At 47.5% G+C, this 19,685-nt stretch overlaps 2 protein-coding genes across 7 annotated transcripts in view; one reads left to right on the top strand and one right to left on the bottom strand.

Annotated features, from left to right (window-relative positions):
* Window positions 1-17,746, bottom strand: part of MORN4 (MORN repeat containing 4) — a 71,768-nt gene extending 54,022 nt beyond the window's left edge. The window contains exon 1 of one of the 2 annotated variants that reach the window (XM_068105987.2): window positions 17,610-17,746. The gene's annotated coding sequence lies outside the window, so the exon portion shown is untranslated. Of the gene's footprint in view, window positions 1-17,327; window positions 17,493-17,609 lie in introns of those variants that run through there. The other variant, XM_068105986.2, reaches the window with a different exon arrangement.
* Window positions 17,653-19,685, top strand: part of LCORL (ligand dependent nuclear receptor corepressor like) — a 212,492-nt gene continuing 210,459 nt past the window's right edge. For 2 of the 5 annotated variants that reach the window (XM_078772400.1, XM_078772398.1), the window contains exon 1: window positions 17,703-17,866. In XM_078772400.1, the coding sequence (XP_078628526.1) occupies window positions 17,770-17,866 (97 nt within the window). In that variant the 5' untranslated portion in view covers window positions 17,703-17,769. Of the gene's footprint in view, window positions 17,867-17,977; window positions 18,190-19,685 lie in introns of those variants that run through there. The other 3 variants (XM_078772401.1, XM_078772399.1, XM_068105983.2) reach the window with 2 other exon arrangements.

Raw genomic sequence — 19,685 nt, 5'->3', positions numbered from 1 at the left:
CTCCATTGTGAAATCTTCTCAAAAGTGGCGACTCCATTGTGAAATCTTCTCAAAAGTGGCGACTCCATTGTGAAATCTTCTCAAAAGTGGCGACTCCATTGTGAAATCTTCTCAAAAGTGGCGACTCCATTGTGAAATGTGTGCAAAAGTGGCGACTCCATTGTGAAATGTGTGCAAAAGTGGCGACTCCATTGTGAAATCTTCTCAAAAGTGGCGACTCCATTGTGAAATCTTCTCAAAAGTGGCGACTCCATTGTGAAATCTTCTCAAAAGTGGCGACTCCATTGTGAAATCTTCTCAAAAGTGGCGACTCCATTGTGAAATGTGTGCAAAAGTGGCGACTCCATTGTGAAATCTTCTCAAAAGTGGCGACTCCATTGTGAAATGTGTGCAAAAGTGGCGACTCCATTGTGAAATGTGTGCAAAAGTGGCGACTCCATTGTGAAATGTGTGCAAAAGTGGCGACTCCATTGTGAAATCTTCTCAAAAGTGGCGACTCCATTGTGAAATCTTCTCAAAAGTGGCGACTCCATTGTGAAATCTTCTCAAAAGTGGCGACTCCATTGTGAAATCTTCTCAAAAGTGGCGACTCCATTGTGAAATCTTCTCAAAAGTGGCGACTCCATTGTGAAATCTTCTCAAAAGTGGCGACTCCATTGTGAAATGTGTGCAAAAGTGGCGACTCCATTGTGAAATCTGTGCAAAAGTGGCGACTCCATTGTGAAATCTTCTCAAAAGTGGCGACTCCATTGTGAAATCTTCTCAAAAGTGGCGACTCCATTGTGAAATCTTCTCAAAAGTGGCGACTCCATTGTGAAATGTGTGCAAAAGTGGCGACTCCATTGTGAAATGTGTGCAAAAGTGGCGACTCCATTGTGAAATCTTCTCAAAAGTGGCGACTCCATTGTGAAATCTTCTCAAAAGTGGCGACTCCATTGTGAAATCTTCTCAAAAGTGGCGACTCCATTGTGAAATCTTCTCAAAAGTGGCGACTCCATTGTGAAATGTGTGCAAAAGTGGCGACTCCATTGTGAAATCTTCTCAAAAGTGGCGACTCCATTGTGAAATCTTCTCAAAAGTGGCGACTCCATTGTGAAATCTTCTCAAAAGTGGCGACTCCATTGTGAAATGTGTGCAAAAGTGGCGACTCCATTGTGAAATGTGTGCAAAAGTGGCGACTCCATTGTGAAATCTTCTCAAAAGTGGCGACTCCATTGTGAAATCTTCTCAAAAGTGGCGACTCCATTGTGAAATCTTCTCAAAAGTGGCGACTCCATTGTGAAATCTTCTCAAAAGTGGCGACTCCATTGTGAAATCTTCTCAAAAGTGGCGACTCCATTGTGAAATCTTCTCAAAAGTGGCGACTCCATTGTGAAATCTTCTCAAAAGTGGCGACTCCATTGTGAAATCTTCTCAAAAGTGGCGACTCCATTGTGAAATCTTCTGCAAAAGTGGCGACTCCATTGTGAAATCTGTGCAAAAGTGGCGACTCCATTGTGAAATCTTCTCAAAAGTGGCGACTCCATTGTGAAATCTTCTCAAAAGTGGCGACTCCATTGTGAAATGTGTGCAAAAGTGGCGACTCCATTGTGAAATCTTCTCAAAAGTGGCGACTCCATTGTGAAATCTTCTCAAAAGTGGCGACTCCATTGTGAAATCTTCTCAAAAGTGGCGACTCCATTGTGAAATCTTCTCAAAAGTGGCGACTCCATTGTGAAATCTTCTCAAAAGTGGCGACTCCATTGTGAAATCTTCTCAAAAGTGGCGACTCCATTGTGAAATCTTCTCAAAAGTGGCGACTCCATTGTGAAATGTGTGCAAAAGTGGCGACTCCATTGTGAAATGTGTGCAAAAGTGGCGACTCCATTGTGAAATCTTCTCAAAAGTGGCGACTCCATTGTGAAATCTTCTCAAAAGTGGCGACTCCATTGTGAAATCTTCTCAAAAGTGGCGACTCCATTGTGAAATGTGTGCAAAAGTGGCGACTCCATTGTGAAATGTGTGCAAAAGTGGCGACTCCATTGTGAAATCTTCTCAAAAGTGGCGACTCCATTGTGAAATCTTCTCAAAAGTGGCGACTCCATTGTGAAATCTTCTCAAAAGTGGCGACTCCATTGTGAAATGTGCTGCAAAAGTGGCGACTCCATTGTGAAATCTTCTCAAAAGTGGCGACTCCATTGTGAAATGTGTGCAAAAGTGGCGACTCCATTGTGAAATCTTCTCAAAAGTGGCGACTCCATTGTGAAATCTTCTCAAAAGTGGCGACTCCATTGTGAAATCTTCTCAAAAGTGGCGACTCCATTGTGAAATCTTCTCAAAAGTGGCGACTCCATTGTGAAATCTTCTCAAAAGTGGCGACTCCATTGTGAAATCTTCTCAAAAGTGGCGACTCCATTGTGAAATCTTCTCAAAAGTGGCGACTCCATTGTGAAATCTTCTCAAAAGTGGCGACTCCATTGTGAAATCTTCTCAAAAGTGGCGACTCCATTGTGAAATCTTCTCAAAAGTGGCGACTCCATTGTGAAATGTGTGCAAAAGTGGCGACTCCATTGTGAAATCTTCTCAAAAGTGGCGACTCCATTGTGAAATCTTCTCAAAAGTGGCGACTCCATTGTGAAATCTTCTCAAAAGTGGCGACTCCATTGTGAAATCTTCTCAAAAGTGGCGACTCCATTGTGAAATGTGTGCAAAAGTGGCGACTCCATTGTGAAATGTATGCAAAAGTGGCGACTCCATTGTGAAATGTGTGCAAAAGTGGCGACTCCATTGTGAAATGTGCTGCAAAAGTGGCGACTCCATTGTGAAATCTTCTCAAAAGTGGCGACTCCATTGTGAAATCTTCTCAAAAGTGGCGACTCCATTGTGAAATGTGTGCAAAAGTGGCGACTCCATTGTGAAATGTGTGCAAAAGTGGCGACTCCATTGTGAAATGTGTGCAAAAGTGGCGACTCCATTGTGAAATCTTCTCAAAAGTGGCGACTCCATTGTGAAATCTTCTCAAAAGTGGCGACTCCATTGTGAAATCTTCTCAAAAGTGGCGACTCCATTGTGAAATCTTCTCAAAAGTGGCGACTCCATTGTGAAATCTTCTCAAAAGTGGCGACTCCATTGTGAAATCTTCTCAAAAGTGGCGACTCCATTGTGAAATCTTCTCAAAAGTGGCGACTCCATTGTGAAATGTGTGCAAAAGTGGCGACTCCATTGTGAAATCTTCTCAAAAGTGGCGACTCCATTGTGAAATCTTCTCAAAAGTGGCGACTCCATTGTGAAATCTTCTCAAAAGTGGCGACTCCATTGTGAAATCTTCTCAAAAGTGGCGACTCCATTGTGAAATGTGTGCAAAAGTGGCGACTCCATTGTGAAATCTTCTCAAAAGTGGCGACTCCATTGTGAAATCTTCTCAAAAGTGGCGACTCCATTGTGAAATCTTCTCAAAAGTGGCGACTCCATTGTGAAATCTTCTCAAAAGTGGCGACTCCATTGTGAAATGTGTGCAAAAGTGGCGACTCCATTGTGAAATCTTCTCAAAAGTGGCGACTCCATTGTGAAATCTTCTCAAAAGTGGCGACTCCATTGTGAAATCTTCTCAAAAGTGGCGACTCCATTGTGAAATCTTCTCAAAAGTGGCGACTCCATTGTGAAATCTTCTCAAAAGTGGCGACTCCATTGTGAAATCTTCTCAAAAGTGGCGACTCCATTGTGAAATCTTCTCAAAAGTGGCGACTCCATTGTGAAATGTGTGCAAAAGTGGCGACTCCATTGTGAAATCTTCTCAAAAGTGGCGACTCCATTGTGAAATCTTCTCAAAAGTGGCGACTCCATTGTGAAATCTTCTCAAAAGTGGCGACTCCATTGTGAAATCTTCTCAAAAGTGGCGACTCCATTGTGAAATCTTCTCAAAAGTGGCGACTCCATTGTGAAATCTTCTCAAAAGTGGCGACTCCATTGTGAAATCTTCTCAAAAGTGGCGACTCCATTGTGAAATGTGTGCAAAAGTGGCGACTCCATTGTGAAATGTGTGCAAAAGTGGCGACTCCATTGTGAAATCTTCTCAAAAGTGGCGACTCCATTGTGAAATCTTCTCAAAAGTGGCGACTCCATTGTGAAATCTTCTCAAAAGTGGCGACTCCATTGTGAAATCTTCTCAAAAGTGGCGACTCCATTGTGAAATGTGTGCAAAAGTGGCGACTCCATTGTGAAATCTTCTCAAAAGTGGCGACTCCATTGTGAAATCTTCTCAAAAGTGGCGACTCCATTGTGAAATCTTCTCAAAAGTGGCGACTCCATTGTGAAATCTTCTCAAAAGTGGCGACTCCATTGTGAAATGTGTGCAAAAGTGGCGACTCCATTGTGAAATCTTCTCAAAAGTGGCGACTCCATTGTGAAATCTTCTCAAAAGTGGCGACTCCATTGTGAAATCTTCTCAAAAGTGGCGACTCCATTGTGAAATCTTCTCAAAAGTGGCGACTCCATTGTGAAATCTTCTCAAAAGTGGCGACTCCATTGTGAAATCTTCTCAAAAGTGGCGACTCCATTGTGAAATCTTCTCAAAAGTGGCGACTCCATTGTGAAATGTGTGCAAAAGTGGCGACTCCATTGTGAAATCTTCTCAAAAGTGGCGACTCCATTGTGAAATCTTCTCAAAAGTGGCGACTCCATTGTGAAATCTTCTCAAAAGTGGCGACTCCATTGTGAAATCTTCTCAAAAGTGGCGACTCCATTGTGAAATCTTCTCAAAAGTGGCGACTCCATTGTGAAATCTTCTCAAAAGTGGCGACTCCATTGTGAAATCTTCTCAAAAGTGGCGACTCCATTGTGAAATGTGTGCAAAAGTGGCGACTCCATTGTGAAATGTGTGCAAAAGTGGCGACTCCATTGTGAAATCTTCTCAAAAGTGGCGACTCCATTGTGAAATCTTCTCAAAAGTGGCGACTCCATTGTGAAATCTTCTCAAAAGTGGCGACTCCATTGTGAAATGTGTGCAAAAGTGGCGACTCCATTGTGAAATGTGTGCAAAAGTGGCGACTCCATTGTGAAATCTTCTCAAAAGTGGCGACTCCATTGTGAAATCTTCTCAAAAGTGGCGACTCCATTGTGAAATCTTCTCAAAAGTGGCGACTCCATTGTGAAATGTGTGCAAAAGTGGCGACTCCATTGTGAAATCTTCTCAAAAGTGGCGACTCCATTGTGAAATCTTCTCAAAAGTGGCGACTCCATTGTGAAATCTTCTCAAAAGTGGCGACTCCATTGTGAAATCTTCTCAAAAGTGGCGACTCCATTGTGAAATCTTCTCAAAAGTGGCGACTCCATTGTGAAATCTTCTCAAAAGTGGCGACTCCATTGTGAAATCTTCTCAAAAGTGGCGACTCCATTGTGAAATGTGTGCAAAAGGGCGACTCCATTGTGAAATCTTCTCAAAAGTGGCGACTCCATTGTGAAATCTTCTCAAAAGTGGCGACTCCATTGTGAAATCTTCTCAAAAGTGGCGACTCCATTGTGAAATCTTCTCAAAAGTGGCGACTCCATTGTGAAATCTTCTCAAAAGTGGCGACTCCATTGTGAAATCTTCTCAAAAGTGGCGACTCCATTGTGAAATCTTCTCAAAAGTGGCGACTCCATTGTGAAATCTTCTCAAAAGTGGCGACTCCATTGTGAAATCTTCTCAAAAGTGGCGACTCCATTGTGAAATCTTCTCAAAAGTGGCGACTCCATTGTGAAATGTGTGCAAAAGTGGCGACTCCATTGTGAAATGTGTGCAAAAGTGGCGACTCCATTGTGAAATGTTCTCAAAAGTGGCGACTCCATTGTGAAATCTTCTCAAAAGTGGCGACTCCATTGTGAAATCTTCTCAAAAGTGGCGACTCCATTGTGAAATCTTCTCAAAAGTGGCGACTCCATTGTGAAATCTTCTCAAAAGTGGCGACTCCATTGTGAAATCTTCTCAAAAGTGGCGACTCCATTGTGAAATCTTCTCAAAAGTGGCGACTCCATTGTGAAATGTGTGCAAAAGTGGCGACTCCATTGTGAAATCTTCTCAAAAGTGGCGACTCCATTGTGAAATCTTCTCAAAAGTGGCGACTCCATTGTGAAATCTTCTCAAAAGTGGCGACTCCATTGTGAAATCTTCTCAAAAGTGGCGACTCCATTGTGAAATGTGTGCAAAAGTGGCGACTCCATTGTGAAATCTTCTCAAAAGTGGCGACTCCATTGTGAAATGTGTGCAAAAGTGGCGACTCCATTGTGAAATCTTCTCAAAAGTGGCGACTCCATTGTGAAATCTTCTCAAAAGTGGCGACTCCATTGTGAAATCTTCTCAAAAGTGGCGACTCCATTGTGAAATCTTCTCAAAAGTGGCGACTCCATTGTGAAATGTGTGCAAAAGTGGCGACTCCATTGTGAAATCTTCTCAAAAGTGGCGACTCCATTGTGAAATCTTCTCAAAAGTGGCGACTCCATTGTGAAATCTTCTCAAAAGTGGCGACTCCATTGTGAAATCTTCTCAAAAGTGGCGACTCCATTGTGAAATCTTCTCAAAAGTGGCGACTCCATTGTGAAATGTGTGCAAAAGTGGCGACTCCATTGTGAAATGTGTGCAAAAGTGGCGACTCCATTGTGAAATCTTCTCAAAAGTGGCGACTCCATTGTGAAATCTTCTCAAAAGTGGCGACTCCATTGTGAAATCTTCTCAAAAGTGGCGACTCCATTGTGAAATCTTCTCAAAAGTGGCGACTCCATTGTGAAATCTTCTCAAAAGTGGCGACTCCATTGTGAAATCTTCTCAAAAGTGGCGACTCCATTGTGAAATCTTCTCAAAAGTGGCGACTCCATTGTGAAATCTTCTCAAAAGTGGCGACTCCATTGTGAAATGTGTGCAAAAGTGGCGACTCCATTGTGAAATGTGTGCAAAAGTGGCGACTCCATTGTGAAATCTTCTCAAAAGTGGCGACTCCATTGTGAAATCTTCTCAAAAGTGGCGACTCCATTGTGAAATCTTCTCAAAAGTGGCGACTCCATTGTGAAATGTGTGCAAAAGTGGCGACTCCATTGTGAAATCTTCTCAAAAGTGGCGACTCCATTGTGAAATCTTCTCAAAAGTGGCGACTCCATTGTGAAATCTTCTCAAAAGTGGCGACTCCATTGTGAAATCTTCTCAAAAGTGGCGACTCCATTGTGAAATGTGTGCAAAAGTGGCGACTCCATTGTGAAATGTATGCAAAAGTGGCGACTCCATTGTGAAATGTGTGCAAAAGTGGCGACTCCATTGTGAAATGTGTGCAAAAGTGGCGACTCCATTGTGAAATCTTCTCAAAAGTGGCGACTCCATTGTGAAATCTTCTCAAAAGTGGCGACTCCATTGTGAAATCTTCTCAAAAGTGGCGACTCCATTGTGAAATCTTCTCAAAAGTGGCGACTCCATTGTGAAATCTTCTCAAAAGTGGCGACTCCATTGTGAAATCTTCTCAAAAGTGGCGACTCCATTGTGAAATCTTCTCAAAAGTGGCGACTCCATTGTGAAATCTTCTCAAAAGTGGCGACTCCATTGTGAAATCTTCTCAAAAGTGGCGACTCCATTGTGAAATCTTCTCAAAAGTGGCGACTCCATTGTGAAATGTGTGCAAAAGTGGCGACTCCATTGTGAAATCTTCTCAAAAGTGGCGACTCCATTGTGAAATGTGTGCAAAAGTGGCGACTCCATTGTGAAATGTGTGCAAAAGTGGCGACTCCATTGTGAAATGTGTGCAAAAGTGGCGACTCCATTGTGAAATCTTCTCAAAAGTGGCGACTCCATTGTGAAATCTTCTCAAAAGTGGCGACTCCATTGTGAAATCTTCTCAAAAGTGGCGACTCCATTGTGAAATCTTCTCAAAAGTGGCGACTCCATTGTGAAATCTTCTGAAAAGTGGCGACTCCATTGTGAAATCTTCTCAAAAGTGGCGACTCCATTGTGAAATGTGTGCAAAAGTGGCGACTCCATTGTGAAATGTGTGCAAAAGTGGCGACTCCATTGTGAAATCTTCTCAAAAGTGGCGACTCCATTGTGAAATCTTCTCAAAAGTGGCGACTCCATTGTGAAATCTTCTCAAAAGTGGCGACTCCATTGTGAAATGTGTGCAAAAGTGGCGACTCCATTGTGAAATGTGTGCAAAAGTGGCGACTCCATTGTGAAATCTTCTCAAAAGTGGCGACTCCATTGTGAAATCTTCTCAAAAGTGGCGACTCCATTGTGAAATCTTCTCAAAAGTGGCGACTCCATTGTGAAATCTTCTCAAAAGTGGCGACTCCATTGTGAAATGTGTGCAAAAGTGGCGACTCCATTGTGAAATCTTCTCAAAAGTGGCGACTCCATTGTGAAATCTTCTCAAAAGTGGCGACTCCATTGTGAAATCTTCTCAAAAGTGGCGACTCCATTGTGAAATGTGTGCAAAAGTGGCGACTCCATTGTGAAATCTTCTCAAAAGTGGCGACTCCATTGTGAAATCTTCTCAAAAGTGGCGACTCCATTGTGAAATCTTCTCAAAAGTGGCGACTCCATTGTGAAATCTTCTCAAAAGTGGCGACTCCATTGTGAAATCTTCTCAAAAGTGGCGACTCCATTGTGAAATCTTCTCAAAAGTGGCGACTCCATTGTGAAATCTTCTCAAAAGTGGCGACTCCATTGTGAAATCTTCTCAAAAGTGGCGACTCCATTGTGAAATCTTCTCAAAAGTGGCGACTCCATTGTGAAATGCTTCTGCAAAAGTGGCGACTCCATTGTGAAATCTTCTCAAAAGTGGCGACTCCATTGTGAAATCTTCTCAAAAGTGGCGACTCCATTGTGAAATCTTCTCAAAAGTGGCGACTCCATTGTGAAATCTTCTCAAAAGTGGCGACTCCATTGTGAAATCTTCTCAAAAGTGGCGACTCCATTGTGAAATCTTCTCAAAAGTGGCGACTCCATTGTGAAATCTTCTCAAAAGTGGCGACTCCATTGTGAAATCTTCTCAAAAGTGGCGACTCCATTGTGAAATGTGTGCAAAAGTGGCGACTCCATTGTGAAATGTGTGCAAAAGTGGCGACTCCATTGTGAAATCTTCTCAAAAGTGGCGACTCCATTGTGAAATCTTCTCAAAAGTGGCGACTCCATTGTGAAATCTTCTCAAAAGTGGCGACTCCATTGTGAAATCTTCTCAAAAGTGGCGACTCCATTGTGAAATCTTCTCAAAAGTGGCGACTCCATTGTGAAATGTGTGCAAAAGTGGCGACTCCATTGTGAAATCTTCTCAAAAGTGGCGACTCCATTGTGAAATGTGTGCAAAAGTGGCGACTCCTGTGAAATGTGTGCAAAAGTGGCGACTCCATTGTGAAATCTTCTCAAAAGTGGCGACTCCATTGTGAAATGTGTGCAAAAGTGGCGACTCCATTGTGAAATGTGTGCAAAAGTGGCGACTCCATTGTGAAATGTGTGCAAAAGTGGCGACTCCATTGTGAAATCTTCTCAAAAGTGGCGACTCCATTGTGAAATCGACTCCATTGTGAAATCTTCTCAAAAGTGGCGACTCCATTGTGAAATCTTCTCAAAAGTGGCGACTCCATTGTGAAATGTGTGCAAAAGTGGCGACTCCATTGTGAAATCTTCTCAAAAGTGGCGACTCCATTGTGAAATCTTCTCAAAAGTGGCGACTCCATTGTGAAATCTTCTCAAAAGTGGCGACTCCATTGTGAAATCTTCTCAAAAGTGGCGACTCCATTGTGAAATCTTCTCAAAAGTGGCGACTCCATTGTGAAATCTTCTCAAAAGTGGCGACTCCATTGTGAAATCTTCTCAAAAGTGGCGACTCCATTGTGAAATGTGTGCAAAAGTGGCGACTCCATTGTGAAATGTGTGCAAAAGTGGCGACTCCATTGTGAAATCTTCTCAAAAGTGGCGACTCCATTGTGAAATCTTCTCAAAAGTGGCGACTCCATTGTGAAATGTGTGCAAAAGTGGCGACTCCATTGTGAAATGTGTGCAAAAGTGGCGACTCCATTGTGAAATCTTCTCAAAAGTGGCGACTCCATTGTGAAATGTATGCAAAAGTGGCGACTCCATTGTGAAATCTTCTCAAAAGTGGCGACTCCATTGTGAAATCTTCTCAAAAGTGGCGACTCCATTGTGAAATCTTCTCAAAAGTGGCGACTCCATTGTAAAATGTGTGCAAAAGTGGCGACTCCATTGTGAAATCTTCTCAAAGTGGCGACTCCATTGTGAAATCTTCTCAAAAGTGGCGACTCCATTGTGAAATCTTCTCAAAAGTGGCGACTCCATTGTGAAATCTTCTCAAAAGTGGCGACTCCATTGTGAAATCTTCTCAAAAGTGGCGACTCCATTGTGAAATCTTCTGAAAAGTGGCGACTCCATTGTGAAATCTTCTCAAAAGTGGCGACTCCATTGTGGAATGTGTGCAAAAGTGGCGACTCCATTGTGAAATGTGTGCAAAAGTGGCGACTCCATTGTGAAATCTTCTCAAAAGTGGCGACTCCATTGTGAAATCTTCTCAAAAGTGGCGACTCCATTGTGAAATCTTCTCAAAAGTGGCGACTCCATTGTGAAATCTTCTCAAAAGTGGCGACTCCATTGTGAAATCTTCTCAAAAGTGGCGACTCCATTGTGAAATCTTCTCAAAAGTGGCGACTCCATTGTGAAATCTTCTCAAAAGTGGCGACTCCATTGTGAAATCTTCTCAAAAGTGGCGACTCCATTGTGAAATCTTCTGAAAAGTGGCGACTCCATTGTGAAATCTTCTCAAAAGTGGCGACTCCATTGTGGAATGTGTGCAAAAGTGGCGACTCCATTGTGAAATGTGTGCAAAAGTGGCGACTCCATTGTGAAATCTTCTCAAAAGTGGCGACTCCATTGAGCCCTGATTGGCGGCTCGCGCTTACCGTCAGCTTCTTTGCCATCCTCATTCTGTCCCGACCCGACCTGCTAGGCCTGCCTCGTGTTAATTGGCGCCAAAAAGCCAAAGGCAGCACAAAGAGACATAAGGCGATGGAGGCGGCATCGGACAATGGAAGTGATGAAAGGACCTATTCTCCTTACTCAACTCAACGCAGAACTAAAACAGGAAAAGGACTATTCTTACACATACAATGAAATAACTGAACTATCGCGAGGCCACATGTTGTTTGTGTGGCTAACTATGAGGGGGAAATTTAACCTTTATGATACAAAACTCAAAACCGCAACAATATATATATATATATATATATATATATATATATATATATATTGTTGTGAATATGAGAATGTTTTTTTTATTTTGTGGTGGTGGTAAAATGTTGTAAAAGGTTGTTGTAAAACTCACCCCTCCTCCCTCCGTTGTGGTTGTATAAAGGTCAAAGGGCGTTCCCGTAGTTAGTCCATAAAAAAACATACATGCAGGACACGATATATCTTTTCTTTTGATAGTTATCTCTTATTCTGTGTTTTAGGATAAGGCTGTGTCTCCCATTAATTAAAAGTACTCCATTGCACCAGTGAAAGAGAATAGACCCCCTTTCCTTCCCATCCCCAAAAATCTCCCTTTCCATCCCCTCCAAAACCTCCAATGACCTCATATTACATCCCCCTCTCGTCATTGGCGAGCCTCGATTGCCCATATTACCTCCCCTCCAATAACCGCCATTGACCACGAGGCTCGAGTCAGGGAAGAAAGGCGTGTCTCCACCTCGTCAGAGGAGGGGAGGGGCGCGCCCGCCCGTCGTCGTCCGGGGCGGAGCCCGAGGGTCGTGCGACCAGCCAGGGCCGAGGTGAGCGCCCCGATGGGCGTGTCCAAAGCGCCGGGGGCGTGATCGCTGGGGGCGCTATAAAAGGGCGCAACCGGAAGTGGAACCGCAGAAGAAGAAAGAGAGATGCACTCTGGGTTGGAAAAAGAAGGGTTGTGAAGAGAGGAGGAGTTGGTTGCAAGGAGTTGGTCACAGTCGGTTGCCAGAGAGAGGAGTCGGTGGTGAGAAGTGAGAGAAGCAAGAAAGAGTTGAGGGTTGAGGGTTGAGGGACCAGACCAGTGAGACAAGTCCTGGGAACGCAGCGGACGGAGGCCGCCGCAGCAGCGACACCCGGCAACCGCCAAAGGGGGCCTGAACGGCGGTTTGGAGCAGGGCCAACAAAAAGGAACGGCGGCTGCCAAACGCACGATTGAGCTGCAAGACCCCCCCTTGGACCTTTCCTCTCCCGCCAGCCATCCACCTTCTGCCATCCCTGGCATTCCCCGCGTGAGTCAGCGTTCTGTTTGTTCTGTCCTGGGATATAAGTTAAGTCTGTAGGTAAGCTAAATTTGCACTGTGTCACCTGCGTCTTGTGCTTGTAAATAAACGTGACCTCTGTCTTTTTGCTTGTGTGTAAATAGTAGGAATAAATGTGGTAGTATTTCAAACCTTTTTTTTGTCTCCGTTTTCCTCTTGCATTGCGTCGCTTTTGTCTTTTCCCTCATTGAGCAGCTAGGGTGCGATGCAACCAACGTTCGGGTGGAATCGGGTGAGTTTTGTTAGGTCGCGGTTTTAAACCACCGCTCGGTCTATAACATCCAAACCGCGATCTATAACAATATATATATATATATATATATATATATATACACACACATATATATATATATATATATATATATATATATATATATATATATATATATATATATATATATATATATATATATATATACATACACATACATAGAAGAGAGGGGCAAAGCGCTCCTCCCTTTATATAAGGGATCGTTTCTCTGCATGCAGTTTTAAGATGGGAACTGAAAAGTAAATGCTATATATGTATTCAGGAGAGCATTCAGGAGAGCACATACACGTTGAGGCATGCTGTTCACGAGATTTGCCAAGGTTTGGACAGGAATCGCTTGCCATGCAGTCACAATAGCCTGCTGCAATTCACGCACAGAGGCAGGCTGCTGGTCCAAGTTGTCGATTTGACGCGTTAATTCTGCCCACAATTTCTCTATCGGATTCATATCCGGGGACATGGCAGGCCACTCCATATGCTCTACACCATGGTCAGCAAGAAAGTGTTGGATCATGCGAGCACGATGAGGCCGTGCATTGTCATCTTGGAAGACAAAGTTTCCTCGAAAGGCTGCACGAACAAATGGAAGCAATGTTTCTTCCAGAATGGCCCTGTGCTTGAACTGGTTCAGGTTTCCATTCAGAACAACCAGGTCAGTTTTGCCCCCTGCATGAAAAGCAGCCCAAACGGTCACCCCACCACCTCCAGCTTGGACTCTTGGCACTATACAATCTTCGTTGTAGGCTTCATGCACTTGTCTGCGCACTCGGACGCAGCCATATTGACGATAGACCAGAAATCTAGAATCGTCACTGAAGATCACGTGATTCCAGTGTCCTGGCTGCCATTGACGGTGCTCTCTGGCCCACTGCAATCGGCGCTGGCAGTGTTGTCTGGTCACACGTGGCTTTCTCAGGGGATGCCTGGCACGATAGCCTGCTTGAACCAGTCGTTGGTTGACTAGCCTTCTGGATACAGGCACATTTGTCAGTTGCTGCCACTCAGCCCTAAGCCGATTAGCTGACTTGGTACGGCCATTGCAGACTAACCGGTGCAGCTGGCGATCATCCCTCCTTGTGGTTCTGCGGGGGACGTCCTAACCTCGGTATTGGAGTAGGGACACCACTCTGAGCATTTCATTTCAGGATCTTTGACACCTGACCTTGAGTGATGCCATACTGCCGAGCAATAGCACGCTGTTTCATTCCGGAATTTCGTAAAGCCACCACTAAATGACAAACAGCAATTTCGAGTTGACGGACCATCTCCAGGGGAAGCGGCAATAACTTTTGTAGACGTGCAGCAGTTGTTTTCCACTAATACAGAACGCAACAACCCTTATATACCAGATTGTGAAGCCAATCGTCAAATGTACCTGTCCGTACATTTTGTCACGCCACCTGTGATATAATCCTGTTATTGACTTCTTGCTGCGACAGACAATCAGTGACATGGTTCTTTTAACAAAGAAATCACCGAAGGGTAAAATAAACTCACCAGATTGATATACCGAGTTCAGAAAGTAAACCCAAGTCAAAAAAAAAAAATCCATATTAAATGCCAAGTCTGTATATATGTATATATATATATATATATATATATATATATATATATATATATATATATATATATATATATATATATATATATATATATATATGTCAAGAAACAACTCTTGGCTCTTAAAAGAAGTTCCACCAACAGCCTGAGAATGACGATCTTTATTAATACCAACTTATACAGATCCGGAGGAAGCGAACTTTCTACAGCACGACTTGCCCTCATGCCACGTTCAGCCCTTCCTAAAAAATGCATCGATTCACAGTTCACTTAAATAGGAACACGATTATCAGAAAATCTCCGAGAGAACAAAGGAACTGGCGAGAGTTCCTCCCACCGTTATCCCTAGCCCCCACCGTTATCCGCTCTGTCATTCGGGGGAGTGCAGCACGCACCTTATCATTCGGACCAGATGTAGTTTCAAAGCTCCGAGGTGACAGAAAATGTAACTCACAGAAGGAAGAGTGCATGCTTGGCCCAGATAAGACCATTATTCAAAGGTTTATGTATACAATCTGAGCATTCTACATGAAGCTACACATTCCAAGCGCCTTCCATCCGCGGCTCGAGGCGCCGTCTGCGAATCAAAGAGGGTTTTTACGACCGGACTTATCTAGGTGAAAGGGCACACGTATACAAAAAACCATTTGTCCAGCACGACCGAAGCGAACATTTCTCATTTATACTAAAGTGGAGCGGAAAACCCTTTATTCATTTATGAAAATAGCATATAAGCAACATTTAAATCATAACATATTATTCGACCGATGTCTTATACAGAACTCTAAGCAATAACGAATCTACGACTTGACATTCCTTCCTCTTGTCTCGTCGAGACAAAGTATCTCAAGAGACAACGTGCCACATCGGGCTTTATTGAAAAATAATTGTGTAATGCGGGTATCTCCCAAGGGCATACCGTGCGCCCATAGCGCCTCGCCCGTGCATTTGGCGAACGTGTCGTGTGGTGCGTGCTTGGAGCCTGAGGGCTCAGAACATGAAAGTCCATTAACGTTTCGGATCCACAACGAAGGCGTCTGGTCCAGATGAGGTTCTGCCCCGCCAGAGGGCCCACAACCTCCTCTGCGGAACTTGCTCCCCCCACCCTTTGCAGACTCAGTCCTTGCAGATCTTCGAAGTTAATCAACGATCATGCCCATGAGGTCCCTCACGTGCTGCTGTTCTGGGGAATACATAATATTGTCAGTATCTTGTGTCTCAATTTCCTGGTCAGGGTACAGAGCGTAAAAATCCGATTCACTTGAACCCTCCCCTCACCCCCCTCCCCCTCCCCTCACCCCTCCCCTCTCCCCTCACCCCTCTCCCCTCACCCCCTCTCCCCTCTCCCCCCTCCCCTCACCCACCCTCACCCCCTCTCCCCCCTCCCCTCTCTCCTCACCCCCCTCTCCTCACCCCCCTCCCCTCACCCCCCCTCCACTCACCCCCTCCCCTCTCACCTCACCGCCTCCCCTCACCCCCACCCCCTCCCCTCACCCCCTCCCCTCACCCCCTCCCCTCTCACCCCCTCTCCCCTCTCCCCCTCACCCCCTCCCCTCTCCCCTCACCCCCCCCTCCCCTCTCCCCTCACCCCCTCCCCTCTCCCCCCCTCCCCTCTCCCCTCACCCCCCCTCCCCTCTCCCCTCACCCCCCCTCCCCTCACCCCCCTCCCCTCACCCCCCTCCCCTCTCCCCTCACCCCCCTCCCCTCTTCCCCTCTCCCCTCTCACCCCCCCGCCCTCTCCCCTCACCCCTCTCCCCTCACCCCCCCTCCCCTCACCCCCCTCTCCCCTCACCCCCCCTCCCCTCTCCCCTCACCCCCCTCCCCTCACCCCCCCTCCCCTCTCCCCTCACCCCCCTCCCCTCTCCTCTCCCCTCACCCCCCTCCCCTCTCCCCTCACCCCCCCTCCCCCACACCCCCACCCCCCTCTCCCCCCTCCCCTCTCCCCTCACCCCCTCCCCTCTCCCCTCACCCCCCCTCCCCTCACCCCCTCCCCTCTCCCCTCTCCCCTAACCCCCTCCCCTCTCACCCCCCCGCCCTCTCCCCTCACCCCTCTCCCCTCTCCCCTCACCCCCCTCCCCTCACCCCCCTCTCCCCTTACCCCCCACCCCCCTCTCCCCTCACCCCCCCTCCCCCCTCCCCTCACCCCCTCCCCTCTCCCTCACCCCTCCCCTCACCCCCCCTCCCCTCACCCCCCTCCCCTCTCCCCTCACCCCCTCTCCCCTCTCCCCTAACCCCCTCCCCTCTCACCCCCCCCGCCCTCTCCCCTCACCCCCTCCGCCCTCTCACCCCCCCCCGCCCTCTCCCCTCACCCCCTCTCCCCTCTCCCCTCACCCCCCTCCCCTCACCCCCCTCTCCCCTCACCCCCTCCCCCCTCACCCCCTCCCCCCTCACCCCCCTCCCCTCTCCCCTCACCCCCCTCCCCTCTCCCCTCACCCCCCCTCCCCTCACCCCCCACCCCCCCTCTCCCCTCACCCCCCCTCCCCTCACCCCCCTCTCCCCTCACCCCCCCTCCCCTCTCCCCTCACCCCCTCCCCTCACCCCCCTCCCCTCTCCCCTCCCCCCCCCTCCCCTCTCCCCTCACCCCCCCCTCCCCCCACACCCCCACCCCCCTCTCCCCTCACCCCCCCTCCCCTCTCCCCTCACCCCCCCTCCCCTCTCCCCTCACCCCCTCCCCTCTCCCCTCACCCCTCTCCCCCCCCCCACCCCCCTCCCCCCTCCCCTCTCTCCTCACCCCCCCCCCTCCCCTCACCCCCCTCTCCCCTCACTCCCCTCCCCTCACTCCCCTCCCCTCACTCCCCTCCCCTCATCCCCCTCCCCTCACCCCTCCCCTCTCCCCTCACCCCCTCCCCTCACCCCCCTCTCCCCTCACCCCCTCCCCTCACCCCCTCCCCTCACCCCCCTCCCCTCTCCCCTCACCTCTCCCCTCACCCCCTCCTCACTTCAGTTCTATAAAATTCTACCAACTCGAACCTCTTTAAACTCTTCCTGTGACCCTCATGAAGCTAAAGCATAACCCATGAAGGCTTTCGCAGGTTATAACCTCCTGCTCCCCACACGTTCTTGTAGTTGTACCCAATAATGATGCCGCCGCTTCTTGAGTCTCCGTCTGTCTGGCCTGGGTTTCACTGATACCCGTTACACGTCGTGTTTACACCGTTACACTCGCAAGCACCACTCGGTTTCCTCACACGCCGAACAAGGCCCGTAAAAGCGCCACTTCCACAGCTCCGTTTACCTGTCGATGGTAATTCGCAGCTCAGGTGGAAGCCCGGCTTGGGAAGCTTCCGGATACACAAAATTCAACTGGGAATGACCTATTACAGAAGACGTCAAACGTTGGGGTTCCTGACGTCAATCCGGATGTTTTACGTCAGCGCGTCGAAGCGTGGGATCGAGGAGTTGATGTTTTGACGCCAGCGCGTCGTATCGAACATCGACGTGTTATGAAATTACGTCATCGCGACTTTCCCAAAATGTTGGGCCGTTTCTCGTTTGACGTAAACGCGTCGCTACTCACAGACTCCCGCGGTGGTTTGCGCCCAGGAGGAAGCGGAGGCGAAGGAGGAGGAGGCAGAGGAACCTGAGGGGACCGCCCCGGTACAGGCGGGAAAGAGAAGAGTGGAAAGCGAGGGAAGGGGGGCGGGGGGGGGTGTAGAGCAGACGCGGGAGCCGGTGCCATGGCGAGTCGGTGCCGGAGCCCGCGCTGCTCCGCGGAGAGGCGCGGGTTTCGTCGGGAGCTCGAGTCGTGGCGGTACAAGCTTCTGCAGTGCGTTGGTGAGAATGAGTGATATATTGCTTCGAGCCCGCGGCCCAGCGATGCCTCACCCTGCCCTCCTCTCTCCTCTCTCCTCCTCCCCTCCCTGATTCCACTTGGGCGCACCCTCCCCACGGCAACCCGCCCCTCCCTCGTCGCTCTTCTTCTCCCCTTCCGCGACTGTTGGGAGAACGCGATAGAGAGAAGGGAGCAGGGTGTGGGGGAGAGAGAGAGAGAGAGGTCTGGGCACGGCGCGAGGCTATGGAGCCGCGTTCGGGCCGGCCCGGGACTCCTGGCTCCTCCTCGGCCGATCCCCACCGCGCTCCGGCTTTTGTCCGCTCGGGTGAGCCCGTACTTCGGCCGACTGTCGCGAGGGGTTCGGGGTGCACTTGGCCGGGCCTTTCGTTGGTTGTACCGTGCGAGTCTGCATGGGGGGCGATGGTGTGGACAGGTGTTTTGTTCGAACACCACAAGGTCTCACAAATAACATTTAACAGTAACTGATACATTTCGCAACACCAAGTCACGATGTCACGTCGTTCTCTCAAACGGTGCAAAAGTTTCCCGGTGCTGCGGAAGCTGAGGCTGCAATTTAATTTTGCTAAATTCTTTTCACAGTACCTTTGGGTACGCATGACGTCATCGCGTCACGTAAGCAAAGGTGTTTATGAAGGACTGGCAGCATGGGGTACTGGACGCCACGGTGCTTCACAGCAAGCCCCTCCCCCCTCAATATGTGATTACTGACCCTCCAAGACGCACCTGTTGTAACGCATAGGTTGTGACGTGGGCGTGGTTTGTTGTGCTGCGGTGCAGGTGTCCTCATTGCAGTCCATGTGAAACCGCTACTTCACGTCTAGACGCCTTTCCAACTGTTGCAATGTTTAAACTTTTGCTGTGCACTCTGACCATCTTCCACATTGTCCCATGGTGGATTGACACCTCATTTTTAAATGTTCTGACTTTTTTCACCTCCTTCACACTCCCAGGCCAATTGCAATGTTGTGCATTAAATGTTCAACTTTTTTTTTTTTTTCCTTCAAACTTTGGAAGTAATTCTGTTTCGACATCGAAATGAGTCTGTTTTTTTTCACAACTGCCAGTTTATTGTCGTTTTTGACAGTACGTCCTGAAAAGGCGGTTGTAATTTGTTTTTATCGGTGACGCAGTTTTAGTGCAGCCAAAATCTCAAGGTGCGTGTGCATTGTCATGGTTAATGCCAAGGTTCAACACGCATGTTTGTTTGTAATCCCTTCGCTGTCCAAGAAGGGGTCAATGACGGTTTAATTTATCGGTGTTATTGGGGTTTCCATTTTGATGTACCGGATGTGGTGGTTTATTATTAACTTTTCTTGATCACTTTCATACTGCTTTGGATTCTGTATTGTTTCATTTCCTGTTATTTGAAAGGCTATTGATTCATCGTCATGTGACATGCCCTGTGCTACAAAGGGGTAAAAAAAAAAATCACAAAATAATTGGTACGAAGCCACCCCGAAATATCTCTGGTTGCTTCATGTCCCTACGGTGGAGAGGAATACAACAACAACAACATGCATTTTAAAGGCCATTTTCCCTACTAGAGCGGGGGTTAGCCTTGCAGTCCCCATGACCATCTTCTCCATTTTGCCCTATTTTCTGCATCTCTCCTTGTTAACCCCCCTTGCCCGCATTTCTTCTTCCACCATCTTTAGCCAAGTCTTTCTCGGTCTTCCCCGTCCTCTACTTCCTTCTACATTCATTTCCATCACTCTTCTCAACCAGTCACTTTCACCCTTCCTCAACACATGACCAAACCATCTCAACCTGTTTCTCTTCGCAGCATCCATCACAGGCTCT

This window comes from Myxine glutinosa, chromosome 2 (genome assembly GCF_964187855.1).
Source record: "Myxine glutinosa chromosome 2, kmMyxGlut1.1, whole genome shotgun sequence".
Taxonomy (NCBI): Eukaryota; Metazoa; Chordata; class Myxini; order Myxiniformes; family Myxinidae; genus Myxine; species Myxine glutinosa.
Note: the sequence above shows the minus strand (reverse complement) of the source record. Positions and strands in the feature narration are given on the sequence as shown.